Source organism: Ranitomeya variabilis, chromosome 3 (assembly GCF_051348905.1).
Source record: "Ranitomeya variabilis isolate aRanVar5 chromosome 3, aRanVar5.hap1, whole genome shotgun sequence".
In the NCBI taxonomy this organism is placed as follows: domain Eukaryota; kingdom Metazoa; phylum Chordata; class Amphibia; order Anura; family Dendrobatidae; genus Ranitomeya; species Ranitomeya variabilis.
The window spans coordinates 481,078,406-481,101,614 of record NC_135234.1 but is presented as its reverse complement, the minus strand read 5'-3'; the positions used below and the strand labels follow the sequence as shown (position 1 = coordinate 481,101,614).

The 23,209-nt window shown below is 46.0% G+C and overlaps 1 protein-coding gene across 2 annotated transcripts in view; it reads right to left on the bottom strand.

Moving 5' to 3' along the window:
• Window positions 1–441: 441 nt before the first annotated feature.
• MSL3 (MSL complex subunit 3) overlaps window positions 442–23,209 on the bottom strand; it is a 61,521-nt gene continuing 38,753 nt past the window's right edge. For both annotated transcript variants that reach the window (XM_077296702.1, XM_077296703.1), the window contains exons 10-13: window positions 21,076–21,185; window positions 20,276–20,375; window positions 1,098–1,182; window positions 442–878 (exon numbers count right to left, since the gene is read on the bottom strand). In XM_077296702.1, coding sequence (XP_077152817.1) covers window positions 779–878; window positions 1,098–1,182; window positions 20,276–20,375; window positions 21,076–21,185 — 395 coding nt within the window. In that variant the 3' untranslated portion in view covers window positions 442–778. The remainder of the gene's footprint in view (window positions 879–1,097; window positions 1,183–20,275; window positions 20,376–21,075; window positions 21,186–23,209) is intronic.

Here is a 23,209-nt window from a genome sequence, read left to right as displayed (position 1 = left end):
ATGATATTGTCACCTTCCGGCGTCCCTCGCAGCGTTCCCGCTTCTCGCGATGCTCCCGTTCCCAATAATGCATTGCGAGAATTAGATCATAGGCAGCATCAATAGTAAAAAGTTGGTCGCACTTGTCAAACACTCTGTTTGACAAGTATGACCAACCTGTCATTCAGTTTTCTAAGTGATGCTACAGATCGCTTGGAAAACGCTAGCATTCTGCAACCTAATTACACTTGCAAAACGCTAGTGTTTAGCGGGAAGACGCATGCCAATTCCGCATGCGTTTTTCCCGCGGCAGGGAGTACCGGAATTACCGAGGAAATTTCAGCGGCAATTCCGGATGTGTGCACATAGCCTAGAACCTGACATCTAGTTCTGCAAGAACTCCAGTTGTGCTAAAACTACAGTCCTGCCATTTACCAGAACAGTTAAACAAACAAAAAAAAGTCATGTCATCAACACAAATTTTATTTAAAAAATAACACCACAATTGAATGTGACAGTTCATAAAAAGCAGGCAGAATTTCAGAATAATTGTTGTGAAGTGACTGGTGGAAAACCCATTTGGTCTCCTGGGTTTTTTTTTTTGGTTTTTTAACAAAAATTGTTGAGAAAGAATATAGCAAGAGTCCTTGGTCATCTGCCTGATGTTTGTTTAGTACTTTGCTCAAGTCCATTTCACAAATTCACATAAAACTTTTGTAAAATATACAACAAAACTGATGAGGCATCCAAAAAGTTCACAAAATAATTAAATCAGGAATGACCAGACTGAATTGTAATGTTAGTAGATAGCACGGGGATTTTTAGTGCTATAATGGGCCTCATTGGCAGCGACGTACGCCGTCTCAGGAAAGAAGTCTTCGTGATACTCCGCAAGAAACCTGCAAAAGTGACATGTTTTATTATAAAGGGGTTTGGAGCTCGATTTTTGATAACCGTAGTAGAAGCAAGTAAAGTTCTACTGAAGTGTCTTAATGGCAAGTCGGAGTGGAGCCAATAGTACAGGAAATCCATGACACTGTCTTGTAGTTAAAGGAGAGGGTGTTACAAAAGTGTTAGTTAGCTACATACTAAGCAATGATTGAGAGACATGCACATACCTTAAAAAAAGTTCAAAGTGCTTGAGCAAAACTTTCAGGTTTTTCTCGGCAAAGAACATCTTTCCCATTATTTCAGGAAGTTTCACTAAAAATTAAAAACAGAATAATTTTTTTTTTTTGCACAACATTTGCATTTTTACCTCCATTCCCAAAGTTGATTTTCTTAGTTCCAACATATTCTAGTGCGAACATAAAGAAATCACTTGTTTTCGCTAGGTATGTAATAAGTTTAGTACATTAAAATACCCCATGTTACACGGACAGTAAGCAGTCTCAATATTAATGACAGGTGTTTGTGAGCATGGCAGTAGGATGATTCTCTACTGCAACTTTAGAACGAGTTGTCAAAGTAGAGGACAACTTCTTTCATACCCCATACTTGGCCCTAATAAAAAAACAAACAAACAAAAAAAAAAAAAAACGCTTATGCTCCCTTCCCTTGGCAGCACCATACCGGTGATGTCAGCACTCGCATTCCCTGGGCTCTCATGCGGTTGTTAGTACATGCGAGCCTGGCCCCAAAGCAGCACTGGCGTCACACTTCCCGCCTTCAGACGAATCAAACATCAAGAGGAGGTCCGGGCAGCGGCTGCTCCCTCAGTTCCTTCTTGATGTTCGATTTACCCAAAAGGCAGAGACAGTGATGTAAGTATGAATTTGTGGCCAGACTCACGTGTGATAACTGCACAAGAGCCCCGGAAACGCTAATTGCCAACACCACGGGATAAGCTTGTTTGTTTGTGTCAAATATTAAAGGGGTTTTCCCCAAGAAAAAAAAGTATATTTTAATCAATAGATCCTGGAATTATAACTTTCACTTTTTGATGTGTTTAAATAAAGTTCCTGTGCTGAGATAATCTTATAAATGTGCCCCTGCTGTGTAATGGCCGTGACTGACCATGCAGGAACATGGTCTGATCATGCGACATTTCATGGGAAGGTGGGGAGAAAAAGGGTATACAGACATTACAGCAGGAGATCGCAGCTGCCGTGTTCAGTGAGATAAAACATTTCACAGATTGTTTTACTTCAAAGAATCAGCTGCGAATTCATGCTGTCCTGTCTGTATACTCTTGCTTCCTCCCCTGCCCAGTATATGTGGTATGATCAGACCATGTTTCTGTCAGACACAGCCATTACACAGTACACAGCAGGGGCACATTTATAAGATTATCTCAGCACATGAACATTTTATTTAAAAACACATCCAAATGTGAAAGTTATTATTTGAAGATCTATTGATTAAAATGAACAGAAATCAATTAAAACCCCCTTTAGAATCAAGAGTGGGTTGTTCTAGAAGTGGGCAACCCTTGGAGAGGAATGTTCTCCCAAATCCGAAAAGCAAAGCGTCCTACTGCACATGCTCACAGGGTCTGTAGCGATTCATTTTTGGATTCATGACTGGTTCTGCTTTAATTTAAACGCTTTTTATTTTGGGGCCAGCATGGGTTAATGTCTGTTTCCTTGCTGGCTGGTCAGCTAATGTGAGTGGTGACCAGCCCCACCATCCTTTAAATAGTCACATGACGCATCAGCTGACTGTTGGTTATAGAGTTGAACTCTGAGGACCAGCCGAGGAGTTTGCAACTCTGTCAGTGGCGTGCCTGCTGCTTCTGTGGAGTTCGGATTCCTGATTCCGTATCATCTGTGGTCTGGAGCTTGGCAGCAGAGGCTGGAGCAAAGTTTCATTTTTCCTTTCCTTGTCCGTCTCGTGTACGGTAGGAAAGAGAAAAAGAACAACAACTGCAACAGCAAGATCTCACATAAGTTAATTGACAAAAAAGGAGGCTATGAGACTACTATGATAGAATACTCTAGAGCCGTAATTGTGAATATTCAGTGAGGCCGTCTCAGGATATAAACATAAATACTAATGAGCTATATATACTATGGAAGCGACCATAGTATATATAGCTCATTAGTATTTTTGTCAATTAACTTATGTGAGATCTTGCTGTTGCAGTTGTTGTTCTTTTTCTCTTTCCTACCGTATAGCAATATGCCTCCCATCTGGATATGTTCATTATACAGGCGCCTCATATAGGTTTTGAATGTATATATGGACTATATGTATTTGCACTTAGTGATACAATATACTCTACTTTATACAAATGGCTGGATACAAATTGGACATATTTCATAAGGGAAGCCTTTTTCCGTTTTTTCTTTTTGTTTTCCTTTCATAGATGTCCCAGTGACACTATGTAGTGCATCCCTTATATTTATGTAAATTCATGTTTTATTTATGTATATGTTTTATTTATGTATATGTTATGTTTTGCACTCTTTGTAAATATTTTCTATGCTTATGTACATTCCAGACAGACTGACACCCCTTGAGAAAGGCTAGTGAATGCCGAAACGTCGGGGATATTCATATAAGTCTACATTTGTGATCCTTTTTTCTATTTTTTTCATGATATCCCGCTATTTGTTGTATTGAGACACAACTAATAATCAAAAATAAAAATTCATGGTTGAAGATTTATGGTGTGCCGGAGTTACCTTCATATAAACCTAAAAATATACATAAAAAGCACTTTAAGAGTCTAAATTATTATTATGAATCATAAAACCGAAGGATTTTTTTTTTGCTCCCATGCAAGAGTCTTAGGGTATGTGCACAAGCTGCGGATCCGCAGCGGATTTGACGCTGCAGATTCGCAGCAGTTTTCCATGAGTTTACAGTACCATGTAAACCTATGGAAAACAAAATCCGCAGTGCACATGCTGTGGAAAAAATGCACAGAAACGTAGCTTTGTTTATTCCGCAGCATGTCAATTCTTTGTGCAGATTCCACAGCGGTTTACACCTGCTCCATAATAGGAATCCTCAGGTGGAATCCGCACAAAAACCGCAAAAAAACACGGTAACTATGCGGTAATTCCGCAGGAAAACAGCAGTGCGGATTACCTGCGGATTTACAAAAATCAGTCAGGAAAAATCTGCAGAGTAATCCGCAGCATGTGCACATACCCTTAGAATTCTGGTTGCTGAAATGGCACTAGTCCCCGTCACCCCAGAGCCTGTTTTCACCTTCATGACTAGGCCAAATTTTACAATTCTGACCAGTGTCATTTTATGCAGTAAAAACTCCAGAAAGCTTCAACGGATCCCACTGACTGAGTTTGTTTGCTCGTGACATATTTAACCCCTTTTTGCCATTGGACGTACTATCCCATCCATGTGACCTGGGACTTAATCCCCAAGGACGGGATAGTACGTCATAAACGATCCGATTGCGGCAGGGTGTCAGCTGTGATAATCAGGTCGCTGTGCTGTGCAAAGTATCAGATCAGCGATCTGACTTCATACACTGATGTCCCACCCTGGGACTATGTAAAAAAGTACAAAAAAAAAAATACTTTATAAAATATTTTTTTTTAAATTCTTAAATAAAGAAAAATAAATAAATATTGTTCCAATAAACACATTTATGTAAATTAAAAAAAAAAAAGTACACATTTAGTATCGCCGCATCCGTAACGACCCAACCTATAAAAGTGTCCCACCAGTTAACCCCTTCAGTGAACAGTAAAAAAAAACAAAAAACAAGGCATAAACAATGCTTTAACATACCGCCGAACAAAAAGTGGAATAACACGCGATCAAAAAGACTGATGTAAACGAACATGGTACCGCTGAAAACATCATCTTGTCCCGCAAAAAATGAGCCGCCATACAGCGTCATCAGTGAAGAAATAAAGTTATATCCCTCAGAATAAAGCGATGCAAAAATAAAAACTTATTTAAAAAATAATTGTATAAACGCGCCAAAACATATATAAAAAAAAAAAAAAAAAAAAGATAAATGAGGTATTGCTGTAAAATTGCTGTAATAGTACTAATCCAAACAATAAAACTGCTTTATCAATTTTACCACACGCAGAACGGTATAAACACCCCACCCAAAAGAAATTCATGAATTGATGAAGCGATCAAAAAATGTCATGTGCCCTAAAATGGTATCAATAAAATAGGGATTTTTGTGTACTCACCGTAAAATCCTTTTCTCCGAGCCACTCATTGGGGGACACAGGACCATGGGTGTTATGCTGCTGTCACTAGGAGGCTGACACTAAGTTGAGACAAAAAAGGTTAGCTCCTCCCCTGCAGTATACACCCTCATGCTGGCTTCCAGAGACCCAGTTCAGTGCAAAAGCAGTAGCAAATCAAGAACAATATAATACATAACATTAGAGAATAACATGTCAGAAAAGGTCAAGAACCAAAAAAGGTAACGAGCCGTAAGGCTAACAGGGTGGGTGCTGTGTCCCCCAATGAGTGGCTCGGAGAAAAGGATTTTATGGTGAGTACACAAAAATCCCTATTTCTCCTTCGCCACATTGGGGGACACAGGACCATGGGACGTCCCAAAGCAGTCCCTGGGAGGGTAACAATACAACCAAATAACTCTGTGTACCATCCGACTTATAAATGCACAACGGCCGCCTGCAGAATACGTCTGCCAAGGGCCGCATCCGTGGAAGAATGAGTGTGGACGTTGTAGTGCTTTGTGAAGGTATGCAGGCTAGACCATGTTGCAGCCTTGCAAACCTGCTCCGCCGACGCCTGGTGCCGAATGGCCCAGGAAGCACCAACTGACCGAGTAGAGTGAGCCCTAACCCCCGCCGGGATGGGCCTGCCCCTGACCCGATAAGCTTCTTGGATAGCCGATCGGATCCATCTGGCTATCGTAGCCTTAGATGCGGCTGAACCCTTCCTGTGACCCTCATGGAGGATAAAAAGGGAATCCGATTTACGGAAAGAGGCAGTCCTAGAGACGTACCTCCTGAGAGCCCATACCACGTCCAAAGTGTGAAGGGCCTTCTCGACCCTATGTTTTGGCTGTGGACAGAAAGAGGGAAGAATAATATCTTCATTGAGGTGAAAAGATGACACCACCTTAGGGAGAAAAGCGGGAGATGGGCGTAAGGCCACTTTGTCCTGGTGGAAGGAAAGGAAGGGTGCCCGGCAGGAAAGAGCGGCCAACTCCGAGACGCGCCTGATAGACGTTATCGCCACAAGGAAGGCCACCTTCCAAGAGAGAATAGATAGTGAGACGTCTTGCAGAGGTTCAAACGGAGGTTCCTGAAGGACGCTCAGGACCAAATTGAGATCCCAGGTCTCTAGTGGCATTCTGTAGGGGGGAACCACGTGGGAGACCCCTTGAATGAAGGTCCTGACTTGCGAGTTAGTAGCGATCTTACGCTGGAACAATACCTATAGCGCTGAAATCTGGCCCTTGAGGGAACTTAGGACTAGGCCGGAATCCAAGCCGGACTGGAGAAATTCCAGAATGAAGGGAATGTTGAAAACGAGAGGGGGACGACCGCGGAGTCTGCACCAAGAGAAGGCTTTCCAGGTGCGGTGGTAGATGCGAGCGGAAGACGTCTTGCGAGCTCTGATCATGGTGGAAATGACCTGCTGGGAGAAACCAGCTTGAGTTAGGATCCAGGTTTCAACAGCCACGCCGTTAAACGTAGGGCCCCTGAGCTCTGATGGTAAATCGGTCCTTGACGCAGTAGATCTGGGCGGTCTGGTAACCGCCAGGGAACGTCGGATACGAGATGCACCAGTTCCGCATACCATGCGCGACGCGGCCAATCCGGGGCGATAAGGATCACCGGAATCCCCTCTATCTTGATTTTTCGGATCACCTTCGGTAACAGAGGAAGTGGAGGGAACACATACGGGAATCGGAACCGGTGCCATGGGAATATCGGAGCATCCACCCCAACGGCCCGGGGATCCCGAGAACGCGCTATGAAGTTGGAGACTTTGGCGTTGAGCCTGGATGCCATCAGATCCACGTCCGGAGTCCCCCAGCGAAGGCAGATTTGATGGAAAACCTCTGGATGAAGCTCCCACTCTCCCGAGGCGAGACCCTGACGGCTGAGAAAATCCGCCGCCCAGTTCTCGACACCCGGAATGTGAACTGCGGAAATCGTGGATTGGTTGTCCTCGGCCCAACGGAGGATGTGTGTGACCCTCCTGCATCGCTGCGAGTGCCCCCTTGATGGTTTATGTACGCCACAGCCGTGACGTTGTCCGACTGTATTCGGACTGGGTGACCCGCTAGCAGAGGGTGAAAACGTCTCAGGGCAAACCTGATAGCACGGATCTCCAGAATGTTTATGGGGAATTTCGACTCCCGCATCGACCAAAGCCCCTCGGCAGCGTGGTGGAGAAACACCGCACCCCAGCCGAGGAGACTGGCGTCGGTGGTCACCACCAGCCAATGGATCGGAAGAAAAGACCTCCCCTGGTGGAGAGTTGACTCCAAAGTCCATCACGTGAGCGCCTGCCTGGTCCGCGAGGACGGACAGAGGGCATGGGCGGTCGAGGGTAAAGGGACTCCTGTCCTAGTTGTCCAGAAGAGCCTGTTGTAAAGGACGGAGATGCAGTTGAGGCCACCATCATCCCCAGGATCTTCATGGCAAACCGAATGGACTGCGGGCGAGAAAGCGTCCTGGCCCCCTGGTGGAGCGCCTGGACCTTGGGTCGAGGAAGATAGATCAGTCCCTTGGACGTGTCTAGGATCATGCCTAGGAAAGAGATCCTTCGAGCTGGAACAGGGGAGGATTTGTCCAGGTTGATCAACCAGCCAAGGCGCGAAAGGGAATCCAACGTAATGCGGACACTTGCTTCGCAGGCATGAAAAGATGGACCTTTGACCAGAAGGTCGTCTAGGTATGGCAACACGACCACTCCTCGGGAGTGCAGGATGGCCATGACGGCCTCCATGACCTTCGTGAATACCCTGGGTGCTGTGGCAAGACCGAAGGGCAAGGCCGTGAATTGAAAATGGTCTTCTCGGATGGCGAAGCGGAGGAATCTTTGGTGTGGCGGAAAGATTGGGATGTGAAGATAGGCATCTCTGATGTCTATTGATGCTAGGAACTCGTCTCGCTCCAATGAGGAAATGACCGACTGAAGAGACTCCATCCGGAAGTGTCGTACTTTTACGTGCTTGTTTAGGAGCTTCAAGTCCAAGATGGGGCGCACGGACCCGTCCTTCTTTGGTACGACGAAGAGGTTTGAATAGAAACCTTTGAATCTCTCGTGTTCCGGAACCGGAACGATGACCCCGTTTTGGCAGAGGGAATGGATGGCGCAATGGAGAGCGCGTGACTGAGCTCTTGAACTTGGGAGACGAGAGGGAAAAAAGAGCTGGAGGAGAGACGGAAAATTCTATTTTGTAACCAGACGACACCAGGTCTCTGACCCATTCGTCGGGGATGACTGAAAGCCAGGCTTGACGAAAAAGAAGCAGGTGTCCGCCTACCTTGGTGGTGTCGACTGGAATACTCCCCGAGTCATTGTGAAGGCAATCTGGCAGGTCTAGAACCTCTGGTTCTGGGATGTCTAGGTCTTCCTCTCCATGACGGATTTGGTTTGTAAAAAGGCCGAGAGTCCCTGTCTGTGCGTGTAGATCGTTCTGATCTAGACGATGCAGCGGAATTGGACCAGAAAGGGCCACCTCGAAAGGGGCGAAAACGAAAATACTGTTGGCGCTGAAAAGCAGCTTTTGGTTTATGTTGAGGGAGGAACTTGCTTTTTCCCCCTGTAGCATCGGAAATAAGTTGGTCCAATTTTTCTCCAAATAGGCGTCCACCCTGAAAGGGGAGAGAAATCAGACTTTTTTGAGGAGGAATCTGCACGCCACTCTCTAAGCCAGATAGCTCTCCTGATGGTGACGGCGTTTGAAGCCGCTGTTGCCGCACAGTCTGCTGCGTCTAAAGATGCGTACATCACATAATCTGCTGCCATAGCAATTTGTTTGGCGAGGTCCGCCGCTTCACTTGGAAGAGCGTGGTCCTGAAAGGAATGTGCCAGAGCATCTGCCCAGGAAACCATAGCTTTGGCGACCCAGGCCGCAGCGAAGGAAGGGGATAGGGAGGAACCTGAGGCTTCATACACTGATCGCGCCAGGGAATCCAACTGGCGCTCTGTGGGACTTTTAATTGATGCCCCGTCCGGTACTGATAACAGCGTTTTGGTAGCCAAACGCGACACCGGAGGATCCACCAGCGGTGGCTCTGTCCAATCCTTTACCAGCTCTGAGGAAAAAGGATATTTAGATTCCAGAGCCTTTTTGCCCGTAAAGCGTTTATCCGGTCGCTCCCTGTGCCTCTTAACTATCTCTAGAAAATCCGGATGGGAGGCGAACACCTTATGGGATCGCTTGTTTCTAGTGAAGGAAACTGCGTGATCCGGAGCTGAATTAGGGTCCTCATTAACCTTTAGCGCATGATTGACAGCCTCAATGAGGGAGTCAACAGTTGAACGGAACTCCGGAAAATCCGGATCCATGGACGCCTCAAACTCATACTCAGAGTCGTGATTGCTTCTAACCCCTGGAGAGGGTGAGCGAGAAGTGGAGCTATTGGAGGCTGAATGGCACGGTGAATGATCGGGAGAGGTAGTGCGGATCCGTTTTGTGGATGACCGAACCTCCTGTGGGTGAGAGCGGCCCCTGCTGGCCGACGATTCTCCTGTAATAGAGGGGTCTCTTAACCCAGGTAAACGAACGCCCCGCTCCCCAGAGGGGTCATGAAGGGTTTAAATCGCCTTAGCTAGCGAGGCCACGGACTGGGACAGGGACGTGGCCCACTCAGGGGGGCTAGGAGCACTGGGGTCGGTAGCGGCGGGGGGCTCCTGGGCACATTGGGAATCACAGGATGGGCAGAACGGGGAGCTCTGAGGCCTGGGAAGAGGAGCCTGGCAGGTGGTACAAGCAGAGAAAAAGGTGGTATGAACCTTATTGACCTTTTTACCCCTTGACTGGGACATGTTGTACCTCAATGTGATGCACAGAGCTGCTATGAGGAAGCTGAGGGGTATCGCTGCAGGGAAGCAGATAGAGCCGTCTCCTTACCCTGTCTTGTGCCCCGCAATCGAGTGGAGAAGGAAGATCCTCCGTGGGAGTGAGTGGGAAGGCCGGCCGGCGCTGCGTGCTGCAGGAAGATGGCTGCCGAGACCCTGGAGAGAAGTCTCGCAGGGAGCGAGAAGCGCCAGAAGCGTGGGTGGGGCCGTAGAAGTGATGCGTTGAGTGGGCGGAGCCTACCAGAGCGCGGCCTAGCAAGGGGCCGAAGCCGGGGACTAAATTTCTGGCCTCGGCCGGTGCGCACCCGCGGACCGCGGGAAGAGAATCGCGGCGCTCCATAAGGATTCTGCCGCTAAGGAGCCCCCCAGAAAAAGGTGACCACCAAATAAAAAACCGACCTCTATGGCCATACGCAGTGGCAGGGGCGCACGCTGTCTGCACTTACCCCATAAATGCCAGGGATATATGGGACGGTGCAGGGTTAGGGGAGCCTCCATCCACCATCCCCATGAAAGTGGGGTGGAGGGGAACCGTCCACCTCCTTCCATCATCCGCTCTTTTTCAGTGGTGATGCAGTGGGGGCTGCACGGACGCCACAGTGGAAGAGTGCCTCTGTACAGCCGAGGGTGAAAACCTGGTGGGCAGGGCAGATGTCCGGCAATGAAAGGCCTGGCTGCAGAAGAGGATACTGGAGGTAACACACCAGTGCTCGTCTGTTACTGGGGGGAGATCGGTGCCCGTGAAAGGGCCCCGTCGCCCAAAAAGGTCAGCTCAGGCAGTGGCTTCCCACGTCGCAGGAGAGGATACGGAGAGGTGAAACTCCCGTGCTCGCCTGTTGTTGGTTCGGGGGATATCGGAACATGAAAGAATCCGTCGCCCCCTTCGTCCGGAATAGCAAGGTTTAAATCCAGTGTGCCTCCTACGGTCACTAAGCTTGAACTGGGTCTCTGGAAGCCAGCATGAGGGTGTATACTGCAGGGGAGGAGCTAACCTTTTTTGTCTCAACTTAGTGTCAGCCTCCTAGTGACAGCAGCATAACACCCATGGTCCTGTGTCCCCCAATGTGGCGAAGGAGAAAACGTCAACTCGTCCCGCAGAAAACAAGACCTCACATGACTCTGTGGGCCAAAATATGGAAAAATTATAGCTCTCATAATGTGGTAACGCAAAAACTATTTTTTGCAATAAAAAGAGTCTTTTAGTGTATAAAAGCTGCCAAACATAAAAACCCACTAGTTAGTGAAAAATAATTTTTTTTTTTATTTCCATTTTCCCATTCGGGTTTGGATTAAGTTTACGGTTGGGATTGGGGTTAGGGGTGTGTTTGTGTTCAGGTGAAGGTTGGCGTTAGGAATCGGGGGGGGTTACCACTGTTTAGGCACACCAGGGGCTCTCCAAACGAGGCATCGCGTCCGATCTCAATTCCAGCTAATTCTGCATTGAAAAAGTAAAACGGCGCTCCTTCCCTTCCGAGCTCTCCCATGCGCCCAAACAGTGGTTTACCCCTACATATGGGGTATCGGCGTACGCAAAACAAATTGTACAACAATTTTTAGGGTCCAATTTCTCCTGTTACCCTTGGTAAAATAAAACTAATTGGATCTGAAGTAAATTTTTCGTGAAAAAAGTTAAATGTTCATTTATTTATTTTTTTTAAAACATTCCAAAATTCCTGTGAAGCACCTGAAGGGTTAATAAACTTCTTGAATGTGGTTTTGAGCACCTTGAGGGGTGCAGTTTTTAGAATGGTGTAACTTTTGGGGATTTTCTATCATATAGACCCCTCAAAGTGACTTAAAATGTAATGTGGTCCCTTAAAAAAAAAAAAAAAAAGTGTTGTAAAAATGAGAAATCGCTGGTCAATTTTTAACCCTTATAACTTCCTAACAAGAGGAAATTTTGGTTCCAAAATTGTGCTGATGTAAAGTAGTCATGTGGGAAATGTTACTTATTAAGTATTGTATGTGACATCTGTGATTTAAAAGCATGAAAATTTAAAGTTGGGAAATTGCAAAAGTTTCAACATTTTCGCCAAATTTCCGTTTTTTTCATACAAACGCAGGTAATATCAAAGAAATTTTACCACTACCATGAAGTACAATATGTCACGAGAAAACTGTCAGAATCACTGGGATCCGTTGAAGCGTTCTAGAGTTATTACCTCATAAAGGGACAGTGGTCAGAATTGTAAAAATTGGCCCTGTCATTAACGTGCAAACCACCCTTAGGGGTGGGTTAAGGGGTTAACTGACAGTGGTAAAATTTGTCCGATATGATTAGCGTTTATTTCTGAAAATATATCGGAGATTTGTTGAAAATATCACAATTTTCAATCTTAAGTCTTATGCTCTTAACCCCTTCATTACCCAGCCTATTTTGACCTTAAATGACCTGGCCGTTTTTTTACAATTCTGACCAGTGTCCCTTTATGAGGTAATAACTCAGGAACGCTTCAACGGATCCTAGCGGTTCTGAAATTGTTTTTTCGTGACATTGTGCTTCACGTTAGTGGTAAATTTAGGTCGATAATTTTTGAGTTTGTGAAAAAAATGGAAATTTGGCTAAAATTTCGCAATTTTCAAATTTTGAATTTTCATTCTGTTAAACCAGAGAGTTAAGTGACACAAAACAGTTAATAAATAACATTTCCCACATGTCTACTTTACATCAGCACAATTTTGGAAACAAAATTTTTTTTTGCTAGGAAGTTATAAGGGTTAAAATTTGACCAGCGATTCCTCATTTTTACAACGAAATTCACAAAACCATTTTTTTTAGGGACCACCTCACATTTGAAGTCAGTTTGAGGGGTCTATATAGCGGAAAATACCCAAAAGTGACACCATTCTAAAAACTGCACCCCTCAAGGTGCTCAAAACTACATTCAAGAAGTTTATTAACCCTTCAGGTGCTTCACAGCAGCAGAAGCAACATAGAAGGAAAAAATGAACATTTAACTTTTTAGTCACAAAAATGATCTTTTAGCAACAATTTTTTTATTTTCCCTAAGGTAAAAGGAGAAAGTGGACCCCAAAAGTTATTGTACAATTTGTCCTGAGTACGCCGATACCCCATATGTGGGAGGGAAACCACTGTTTGGGCACACGACAGGGCTCGAAAGGGAAGGAGCGCCATTTGACTTTTTCAATGAAAAATTGGCTCCAATCTTTAGCGGCCACCATGTCGCGTTTTGAGAGCCCCTGTGTGCCTAAACATTGGAGCTCCCCCACAAATGACCCATTTTGGAAACTAGACCCCCCCAAGGAACTTATCTAGATGCATAGTGAGCACTTTGAACCCCCCAGGTGCTTCACAAAATTGATCCGTAAAAATGAAAAAGTACTTTATTTTTATTCATAAAAAATTTCTTTTAGCCTCAATTTGTTCATTTCCACATGAGCAACAGGATAAAATGGATTCTAAAATTTATTGGGCAATTTCTCCTGAGTACACTGATACCTCACATGTGGGGGTAAACCACTGTTTGTGCACACGGCAGGGCGCGGAAGGGAAGGAGCGCCATTTGACTTTTGAATGAAAAATTAGCTACAATCGTTAGCGGACACCATGTCGCGTTTGGAGAGCCCCTGTGTGCCTAAACATTGGAGCTCCCCCACATGTGACCCCATTTTGGAAACTAGACCTCCCGTGGAACTAATCTAGATGTGCAGGGACCACTTTAAACCCCCAAGTGCTTCACAGAAGTTTATAACGCAGAGCCGTGAAAATAAAAAATCATTTTTTATTTTCACGGCTCTGCGTTGTAAACTTCTGTGAAGCACTTGGGGGTTCAAAGTGCTCACCACATATCTAGATAGGTTTCTTGGGGGGTCCAGTTTCCAAAATGGGATCATTTGTAACACGTAACATGATGCCCGCAGACCATTCCATCAAAGTCTGCATTCCAAAATGTCACTACTTCTCTTCAGAGCCCCAACGTGTGCCCAGTGGCGTATCTAGGGGGGGGGGGGGGGCAGCTGGGGCATTTGCCCCGGGCGCAGCTGGCAGGGGGGCACAGTTGGGCCGCCTAATTCGGTCTGGGAGTCAGCTTTTCTCTGTGCCGACTGTCAAGCTGACAGCCGGCACAGAGAAGCTGCAGAGTGCTGGCTCCCAATATGTGCAGAGGGGGAGGGGAGCCCCTGCAGAGTGGCTGCGGCGGGCAGGGAGAAATCCCTGCAGCTCCGCTGCCCAGCGATCTGTCTTCCTGCTTCCTCTCACACCGACGCGTCGCTGGATGACATCATTCAGCGGCCGGCTGTGTCAGAGGAAGGCAATGGAGATGCTGCGGCAGAGCGCGAGGAGAGGGGAGAGGAGTGTGAGAGTGTGTGAGTGTGTGTGAGTGTGTGTGAGTGTGTGTGTGAGTGTGTGTGTGAGTGTGTGTGAGAGTGTGTGTGAGTGTGTGTGTGAGTGTGTGTGTGAGTGTGTGTGTGAGTGTGTGTGTGAGTGTGTGTGAGTGTGTGTGAGTGTGTGTGTGAGTGTGTGTGAGTGTGTGTGTGAGTGTGTGTGTGAGTGTGTGTGTGAGTGTGTATCGAGCTGCAGGGGAATGTGCAGAAAAGTGAATGGTGTGTGTGGGGGGGAGCAGAGGGCAAAGATGGGGATGACGGGGAGAGAGCAATGATGGGGATGGTGGAGGAGGAGAGGGCAATGATGGGGCTGACGGGGGGCATATGTCCTTGGGGGGGGGCGCCAAAATGAATTCTTGCCCCGGGTGCCAGAAACGCTAGATACACCTCTGCGTGTGCCCAAACAGTGGTCCCCCCCACCCCCACATATGGGGTATCAGCGTACTCAGGACAAACCGGACAACAACTTTTGGGGTACAATTTCTCCTGTTACTCTTGTGAAAAAAAAAAATGGCGGGCTAAAATAATTTTTGAGGAAAGAAAAATAATTTTTCTTTCCTCAAAAATGATGTTTTAGCAAGCAATTTTTCATTTTTGCAAGGGTAACAGGAGAAATTGGACCCCAATAGTTGTTGCCCAGTTGGTCCAGAGTATGCTGGTACCCCATATTTGGGGGTAAACCACTGTTAGGGCACATGTCGGGGCTCGGAAGGGAAGTAGTGACTTTTTGAAATGCAGACTTTGATGGAATGGTCTGCGGGCGTCATGTTGCATTTGCAGAGCCCTTGATGTGCCTAAAAAGTAGAAACCCCCAAGTGACCCCATTTTGGAAACTAGACCCCCCAAGGAACTTACCTAGATGTGTGGTGAGCACTTTGAACCCCCAAGTGCTTCACAGAAGTTTACAACGCAGAGCCGTGAAAATAAAAAATCATTTTTCTTTCCTCAAAAATGAGGTTTTAGCAAGCAATTTTTTATTTTCGCAAGGGTAAGAGGAGAAATTGGCCCCCAAAAGTTGTTGCCCAGTTTGTCCTGAGTATGCTGGTACCCCATATGTGGGGGTAAACCACTGTTTGGGCGCACGTCGGGGCTCGGAAGCGAGGGAGCACCATTTGACTTTTTGAATGCAAGATTGGTTGGAATCAATGGTGGCGCCATGTTGCGTTTGGATACCCCTGATGTGCCTAACTCTAGCCATAACCCTAACCACAACCCTAACCCATCCCTAACCCTAACCAAAACCCTAACCACAAGCCTAATCTTAACCCTATTTCCAACCCTAGCAAAAATTCCAACCCTAACTCTAATTCCAACCCTAAGGCTATGTGCCCACGTTGCGGATTCGTGAGATTTTTCCGCACCATTTTTGAAAAATCCGCAGGGAAAAGGCACTGCGTTTTACCTGCGGATTTACCGCGGATTTCCAGTGTTTTTTGTGCGGATTTCACCTGCGGATTCCTATTGAGGAACAGGTGTAAAACGCTGCGGAATCCGAACAAAGAATTGACATGCTGCGGAAAATACAACGCAGAGTTTCCGCGTGGTAGTTTCCGCACCATGGGCACAGCGGATTTGGTTTTCCATAGGTTTACATGATACTGTAAACCTGATGGAAAACTGCTACGAATCTGCAGCGGTCAATCCGCTGCGGATCCGCAGCCAAATCCGCACCGTGTGCACATTCTAATTCTAAGGGTATGTGCACACGCTGCGGAAAACGCTGCGGATCCGCAGCTGTGAGTCCGCAGCAGTTTCCCATGAGTTTACAGTTCAATGTAAACCTATGGGAAACAAAAACCGCTGTGCACATGCTGTGGAAAAAACTGCGCGGAAACGCAGCGGTTTACATTTCACAGCATGTCACTCCTTTCTGCGGATTCTGCAGTGGTTTTACAGCTGCTCCTATAGAAAACCGCAGTGAAATCCGCAGAAAAACCGCGATAAATCCACAGCAGTTTTGCACTGCGGAAAAATCCGCAGAGGACCAGAATACGTATGCACATAGCCTTACCCTAACCCTAATTCTAACGCTAACCCTAGTTCTAACCCTAGTTCTAACCCTAGTTCTAACCCTAACCCTAGTGGAAAAATAAAAGTAAATATATTTTCTTTATTTTATTATTGTCCCAACCTAAGGGGGTGATAAAGGGGGGGGGGGGGTCCATTTACTATTTTTTTTATTTTGATCACTGTGATAAAACCTACCTGGAACGAATCTGCTGGCCGGCAGATTCGGCGGGCACACTGCGCATGCGCCTGCCATTTTGGAAGATGGCGGCGCCCATGGAACAGACGGACGGACACCGGGAGGATCGGTAAGTATGAGGGAAGGGGGGGGGGGGGGAATCTGAGCACGGGGGGGAGCGGACAGGAGGACGGGAGAGCGGACAGTAGGACGGAGGGGAGCGGACCACAAAACGGAGGACTGGGGAGGAGATCGGTGGCGGGGGGCAGATTAGGTTTTCCAGCCATGGCACTGCAGCATCGGCCATGGCAGGATTGTAATATTTCACCACTTTTCATAGGTGAAATATTAAAAATTGCTCTGATTGGCTGTTGAAAGTGCAACAGTCAATCAGAGCGATCGTAGCTACGTGGGGGCAAAGCCACCCACCCTGGGCTAAAGTACCACTCCCCCTGTCCCTGCAGATCGGGTGAAATTGGAGTTAACCCTTTCACCCGATCTGCAGGGACGCGATCCCTCCATGACGCCACATAGGCGTCACAGGTCAGATTGGCACCGACTTTCATGACGCCTACATGGCGTCACAGGTCGGGAAGGGTTAAAAGCAGAGTTATGTCACACAAGACAGTTAATAACATTTCACACGTTCACATTAACATCAGTACAATTTTTGAAAGTTTCTTTTGCAAGTTAGAAGGGTTAAAAGTTGACCAGCAATTTTTTTACAAACCATTATTTTTTGAGACCACATCACATTTTAAGTGACTTTAAGGGGCCTACATCAAAGAAAATACCCCAAAAGTGACACCATTCTTAAGTTTGCATCCCTCAAGGTGGTCAAAACCACATTCAAGAAGGTAATCAACCCTTCAGGCGCTTCACAGGAACTGAAGCAATGTGGAAGAAAAAGAAAATTACTTTTTTATTTCACAAAAGTGTTTTTTTTTTTTTTTTTTTAGCCCCAATCTGTTTCATTTTCACAAGGGTAATAAAAAGGAAAATTGCACAACACATTTTGGGTTCCATTTTCTCCTGAGTACGCAGATACTCCATAAGTGGAAAAAAACACTGTTTGAGCACACAGCAGGGAACAGAAGGGAAGCAGTGATGTTTTGGAATGCAGGCTTTGATGGAATGTTCTGCGGACGTAAATGTCGCGTTTGGAGAGACCCTGATGGACCTAAACAGTGGAAATCCCCCCAAAAGTGACCCTATATTGGAATTGATCTAATGTTTCCTGGTATGTCAATTTTATTATGTGGTGGTATCGGCAATTAGTGCACAGTGCATCAAATTGGCACAAATCAGAAATTAATTTAGTAGTCCATGGATGTGTGGTACACATTGAAGCATTCTTTTATATACAGGCTAGGTGTTGTATTGATTAGTGGTGCCCTTGCGTATCCCCCTTCTGTAACACACTCGGCACCTCTTTTGCGACTTCCTTTCTTTGCAGTTGGAGTTACCTCACCGGGTAAATGTTGGCCTGGTACGATACGAGCACCTTCAATTCTGGAAGCACTGGCAGCCACTCCTGACTGTAAGGCTAAGTGCACACGTTGCAGAAGACTCCAGGGCCATCAGAGGGTGAGTATATCACGATTTTTAATTTTAATTTTTATTTTTTTTTTTGTAACAATTATATGGTGCCCAGTCCGTGGAGGAGAGTCTCCTCTCCTCCACCCTGGGTACCAACCGCACAGGATCTGGTTACTTCCCGCATGGTGGGCATAGCCCCATGCGGGAAGTAAGCAGATCAATGCATTCCTAGGTGTGCGGAATCCCCGCGATTCCGCAAATTTAATGAACATGCTGCGTTTTTTTCTGCAATGTGATTCCACTCAGGAAAAAAATTAAATAGGATGCTTAATGTGAGCGGTTTTATAGCGTTTTTATAGTGAAAAACCGCAAAAAAATGCTAAAAATCTGCTACGTGTGCACACAGCCTGAAAGATTAGGGCTTGATCACTACCTCCTGGAACTGAAGATATGTACAGGACTAGCCTACCCATCGTGGTAGCACGTAAGTGTAGTACATTGTACAGATGGGCAATGTGTACGGCTAGCTTCTTGTACCACACATTGGCTTTTCCCATAGCACTGTATGGCTTGAGGACTTTATCAGCAATCAACTCCCTTCCACTCAACCCCCACCACAACCCCGTGTTCTTGTACCCCAGGCACAGTCTGCTTAGGTGACCTGTGTAGAGGTACATCTGATAGTGGTGGGAATGCTGTCATCACTATGTATGGTGGTCAAGAAAAGGACATCCTTTTGCCATTGTACATTACATACAGCATTTTGTCATTACATTGGGCTCTGTTCTTACCCTGGCTGTGAAGCTGCCCAATGAGCATCTTAGGGAAGCCTCTCGGACTTTTGCGAACAGTACCATGCGGTACAGAATGCTCTGCAGTAGCTTGCATGAAGAGGGAATTGAAGAGTGGGATTCCGATATAGATGTTATCTACATAGAGGTGATAACCTTGATCCAGCAGTGGGTGCATCAAACCCCACCCACTCAATCCAGGTGTTCTTCCCTTCATACACTAAACCTATGGATGTACCATGAGGTACTCTCACACAGCTTATAGAGATTAATTCTGTACATGGACCTCTTACTGGGCAGGTATTGCTGGAATTTGTGCTTTGCTGAAATTTGTGCGTCCCCTTTAAATGTATTAGGGACTCATCCATGCAAATGTTCCTTTGGCAAACGTACACCTCAGCAAACTTCTTGATGAAGTGATCAATGAATGACCGAACTTAAAGTTGGTTAAAGTTGGGGACATTACGGGGAGGACAATGTGCATTATCACTGGAATGCAAAAATTTGTGTATTGCCTCAAATAGTATATGGGTCATAGCCTTGCAAAACACTGGAGTGTTGTATAAAACATCAGCACTCCAATATTGCTGAGGTTCTGGCTTCTTTACTAACCCCATGTAAAGGACCAGGCCCCAAGACATAATTTCTACTTCATCTACAGGTGTCCAGTTAGAAAATGAAGGGTGGTTTTGTGCCTAAAACTGCTGTACACATTTGTTTGGGCCTCCATGAGAATTACAAAATCTTCAGCGAAAAAGACTTTGAAAAAGTCCATTTCTGTGAGTCCGTTGTGTCAAATTTGATTCCAGATTACATCACAAAATCAGGAGACGGAGGCAGAAGATGGTGGGGGTATGGCAGAAGGTGCTCGGTGGCAGAAGCAGGAGGAGGGGTTTGGGAACAGATCATGAATGTCTTTAACAGCAGCAGCAACACCAGCAGTGATGGCACGGGCTTCTTAAAGTCTGACACCACAAGGCCCAGCACAGCACAGCACGACAGATCAGCAAATGCGTGAAGCTAGAATGAGGAAGTGCAGGGTGGTCAAGGTCAGATCACGTCTGTGTACTCTGGTGATATCGGGCTATAACATCGATGGCACTAATCAGAGCCCCATGCCCCCATGACTCCCAAGTTTCAGCAGGCACCTTAATGCGGTTGCGGTGCTGCATTAAACCTAGGATGCAAGTACCAACTAACCTGGACATATGGATACATTTATGGTTGTGAAGGAGTTAAAGAAGGAGAAAACACACACAAACTAATCGGGTAGGAACAGATTGTGACACTGACCACTTGTGGCTAAAACTTCATCAGCTGCAATGGCCAGTTGCCGCACGATTGTGAACAATCAAGAGCCAATTAGCCTGCAGAGATTGGGCCACACAGTCTTGGCTCCATCCTCTATATAAAGTCAATCTTTGACACCGAATTCTCCATGTTGTGGCTAGTGAAGCATTTCCTCTATATAACAGATTTCTCTTACCAAACAAACGAAGCAAATGTTGTGACCCATAGACATAAGAAGGAGGTGGCGGATGGTCACTTTGAGGATAGTTTTCTGGCATTAGTTTCCAAGACAACACCTGTAGGCAGAAAATGTATTACTTGGATGCAAACAGATGGGAAACGGTTTAGTAAAACTTACATTTTATTCCTTGATCCCTGGTGTTTCCATGCATACCAGTCCAGAGGGCGATTCTATTCACGGAATGCAAATAGCTGTCAATCAGTGAAGATTCAATTCACCGAGTAGGGCCGCCCACTGGACTCGGGTAGACTCCAAAGAGTCACAATCACATTGCATTTGCTCAGCCATGAATTCTAGGTATGAGCAGCAATTGATGGTCAGGTACATAGACCTGCTATATCCAGATATATACTGCAGAGTCCATGCATTTATTCTTATTCAACTTTAGCCTATTTCCCCTGTCTCCTGCTTGAGATAGACTTCTCCCCAGTCACCCACTCTTACAAAGCTGCATCTCAGAATTATCGTGGAAATTCTGCACACAGCACATACAGATAGGAAAGTTGTACAAGTCTGATAAGTCTGCAACTAACATCTGCCCATGACGATGGGGGCAAGGTTGGGGAACTGTATGGATGCAACTGAATGCAATTGATGGATGGCTGGTTTAAAGATTAGTAATGTAATGCATCTCACTATGCATTTACCCCTCCTCCAATAGTTCAGATACATCACATTGTCAAGAAAACTGAAATAATAATAAACTGATTAATTAGAAGAAGAGGGTTAGCCACTTTAACATTGCAGTTTGTTACCTCATTGAGCTCATTGTTTCGACGACCTTCTAGACCAGAAAACACAGAACTTCCCTCTTTGCTGGGAGTTAAAGTGATGGGTGAGGATGAGCCACTATGAACGGGTGTTTCTAGAAAGAGGTAAAGGAAAAATAGAAAATTTAAATTATAGGAAAATAAAACTCCAATATGAGGTGAATCTAGTGTTAACTTTCATAATTTGTAAAATGAATATATTTGGGGGCTTAAAGGGAACCTGTCACCCCGTTTTTTCCGTATGAGATAAAAATACTGTTAAATAGGGCCTGAGCTGTGCATTACAATAGTGTATTTTGTGGACCCCGATTCCCCACCTATGCTGCCGAAATACGTTACCAAAGTCGCCGTTTTCGCCTGTCAATCAGGCTTGTCTGGTCGGATGGGCGTGGTGACATCGCTGTTTCTTCCCCCAGATCTTGCTTATTTTTCCGTTGGTGGCGTAGTGGTTTGCGCATGCCCAAGGTCCCGAATCCACTGCACAGGGGAGGGAAAAGAGCGCGATCTGCGCTATTCCCCTGGTGATCGGTGGGGGCGGCCATCTTCCTGTGGCCGCGCGTGCGCAGATGGAGCGCTCTGCTGCCCAGGGCTTCAGGAAAATGGCCGCGGGATGCCGCGCATGCGCAGATGGAGATCGCGGCGGCCATTTTCCTGAAGCAGAGTTCGCATCTCGGCTTCAGGAAAATGGCCACCGCGATCTCCATCTGCGCACGCGCGGCATCCCGCGGCCATTTTCCTGAAGCCCCGGGCAGCAGAGCGCTCCATCTGCGCACGCGCGGCCACAGGAAGATGGCCGCCCCCACGATCACCAGGGGAATAGCGCAGATCGTGCTCCTTTCCCTCCCCTGTGCAGTGGATTCGGGACCTTGGGCATGCGCAAACCACTACGCCACCAAAGTACAGATAAGCAAGATCTGGTGGAAGAAACAGCGATGTCACCACGCCCATCTGACCAGACCAGCCTGATTGACAGGTGAAAACGGCTACTTTGGTAACGTATTTCGGCAGCATAGGTGGGGAATCGGGGTCCACAAAATACACTATTGTAATGCACAGCTCAGGCCCTATTTAACAGTATTTTTCATCTCATACGGAAAAAACGGGGTGACAGGTTCCCTTTAACTTTATTAGGGCTCTTATTTTAAATTTTATTTTAGTCGAAAGTGTCCACAGATTTCACCACCTTCGGAAATAAAGTTACTACAAGTTAGAGAACTGTACACAAGTTCATAAAAAATGGGGCGGCACGGTGGCGCAGTGGTTAGCACTGGAGTCCTGGGTTCTAATCCCACCTTGGACAACATCTGCAAGGAGTTTGTATGTTCTCCCCATGTTTGCGTGGGTTTCCTCCAGGTACTCCAGTTTCCTCTCACATTCCAAAGACATACTGATAGGGAATTTAGATTGTGAGCCCCATCGGGGACAGTGAAGATAATGTGTGCAAAACTGTAAAGCGCTGCGGAATATGTTAGCGCTATATAAAAATAAAGATTACTATTATTTATTACACCTTCTAGGGACAATTTTGCAGAGATTATTTAAACCTCTCAGACTTTCTGCTCTGCACTCACTTAGCATGTAATACAGTTAACTGACATGCTTAAATACTAGTTAAGTCATTTCATTACATAGTTTCTGTAGGTTCAGATGTTTGGACAGAAAAAAAAAAAATGTAGTTTTTGTACAGGCCTGTATTTCAGTTTTGACTTAAAACTGCAATGTTTCTCATGTGGACCATCTAGCTAATCTACTTGGTACACTGGTTCTAATAAGTCTGTGGCACACACAAACCAAATATACGCTCGCATGAATGAGATGTTTAAGCACCACTACAGCATTTCAGGTTTTATTCCAGCTCTAGAGTGGTGCTACCAATCTAAGTTCCCTGCTGTCTTCAGCTCTTCCCGACACCATTGTCCCACGACCACAACTTCTGGCTGACCGGAAGTCAGAGGCAATGATCATAAGCTCACAAAGTAAGTCTTTGAGAGCCGTGTTCTGCGCCTCAGACTTTTGTTGAGTTGCAACTTCTAGTTCGCCCAGCAAACACTGGAGCGATCCGGCAGGTCACAAACTGCTGGAGAGTTGCAAGAAAAAAAACCAAAAGATTTAGACTGAG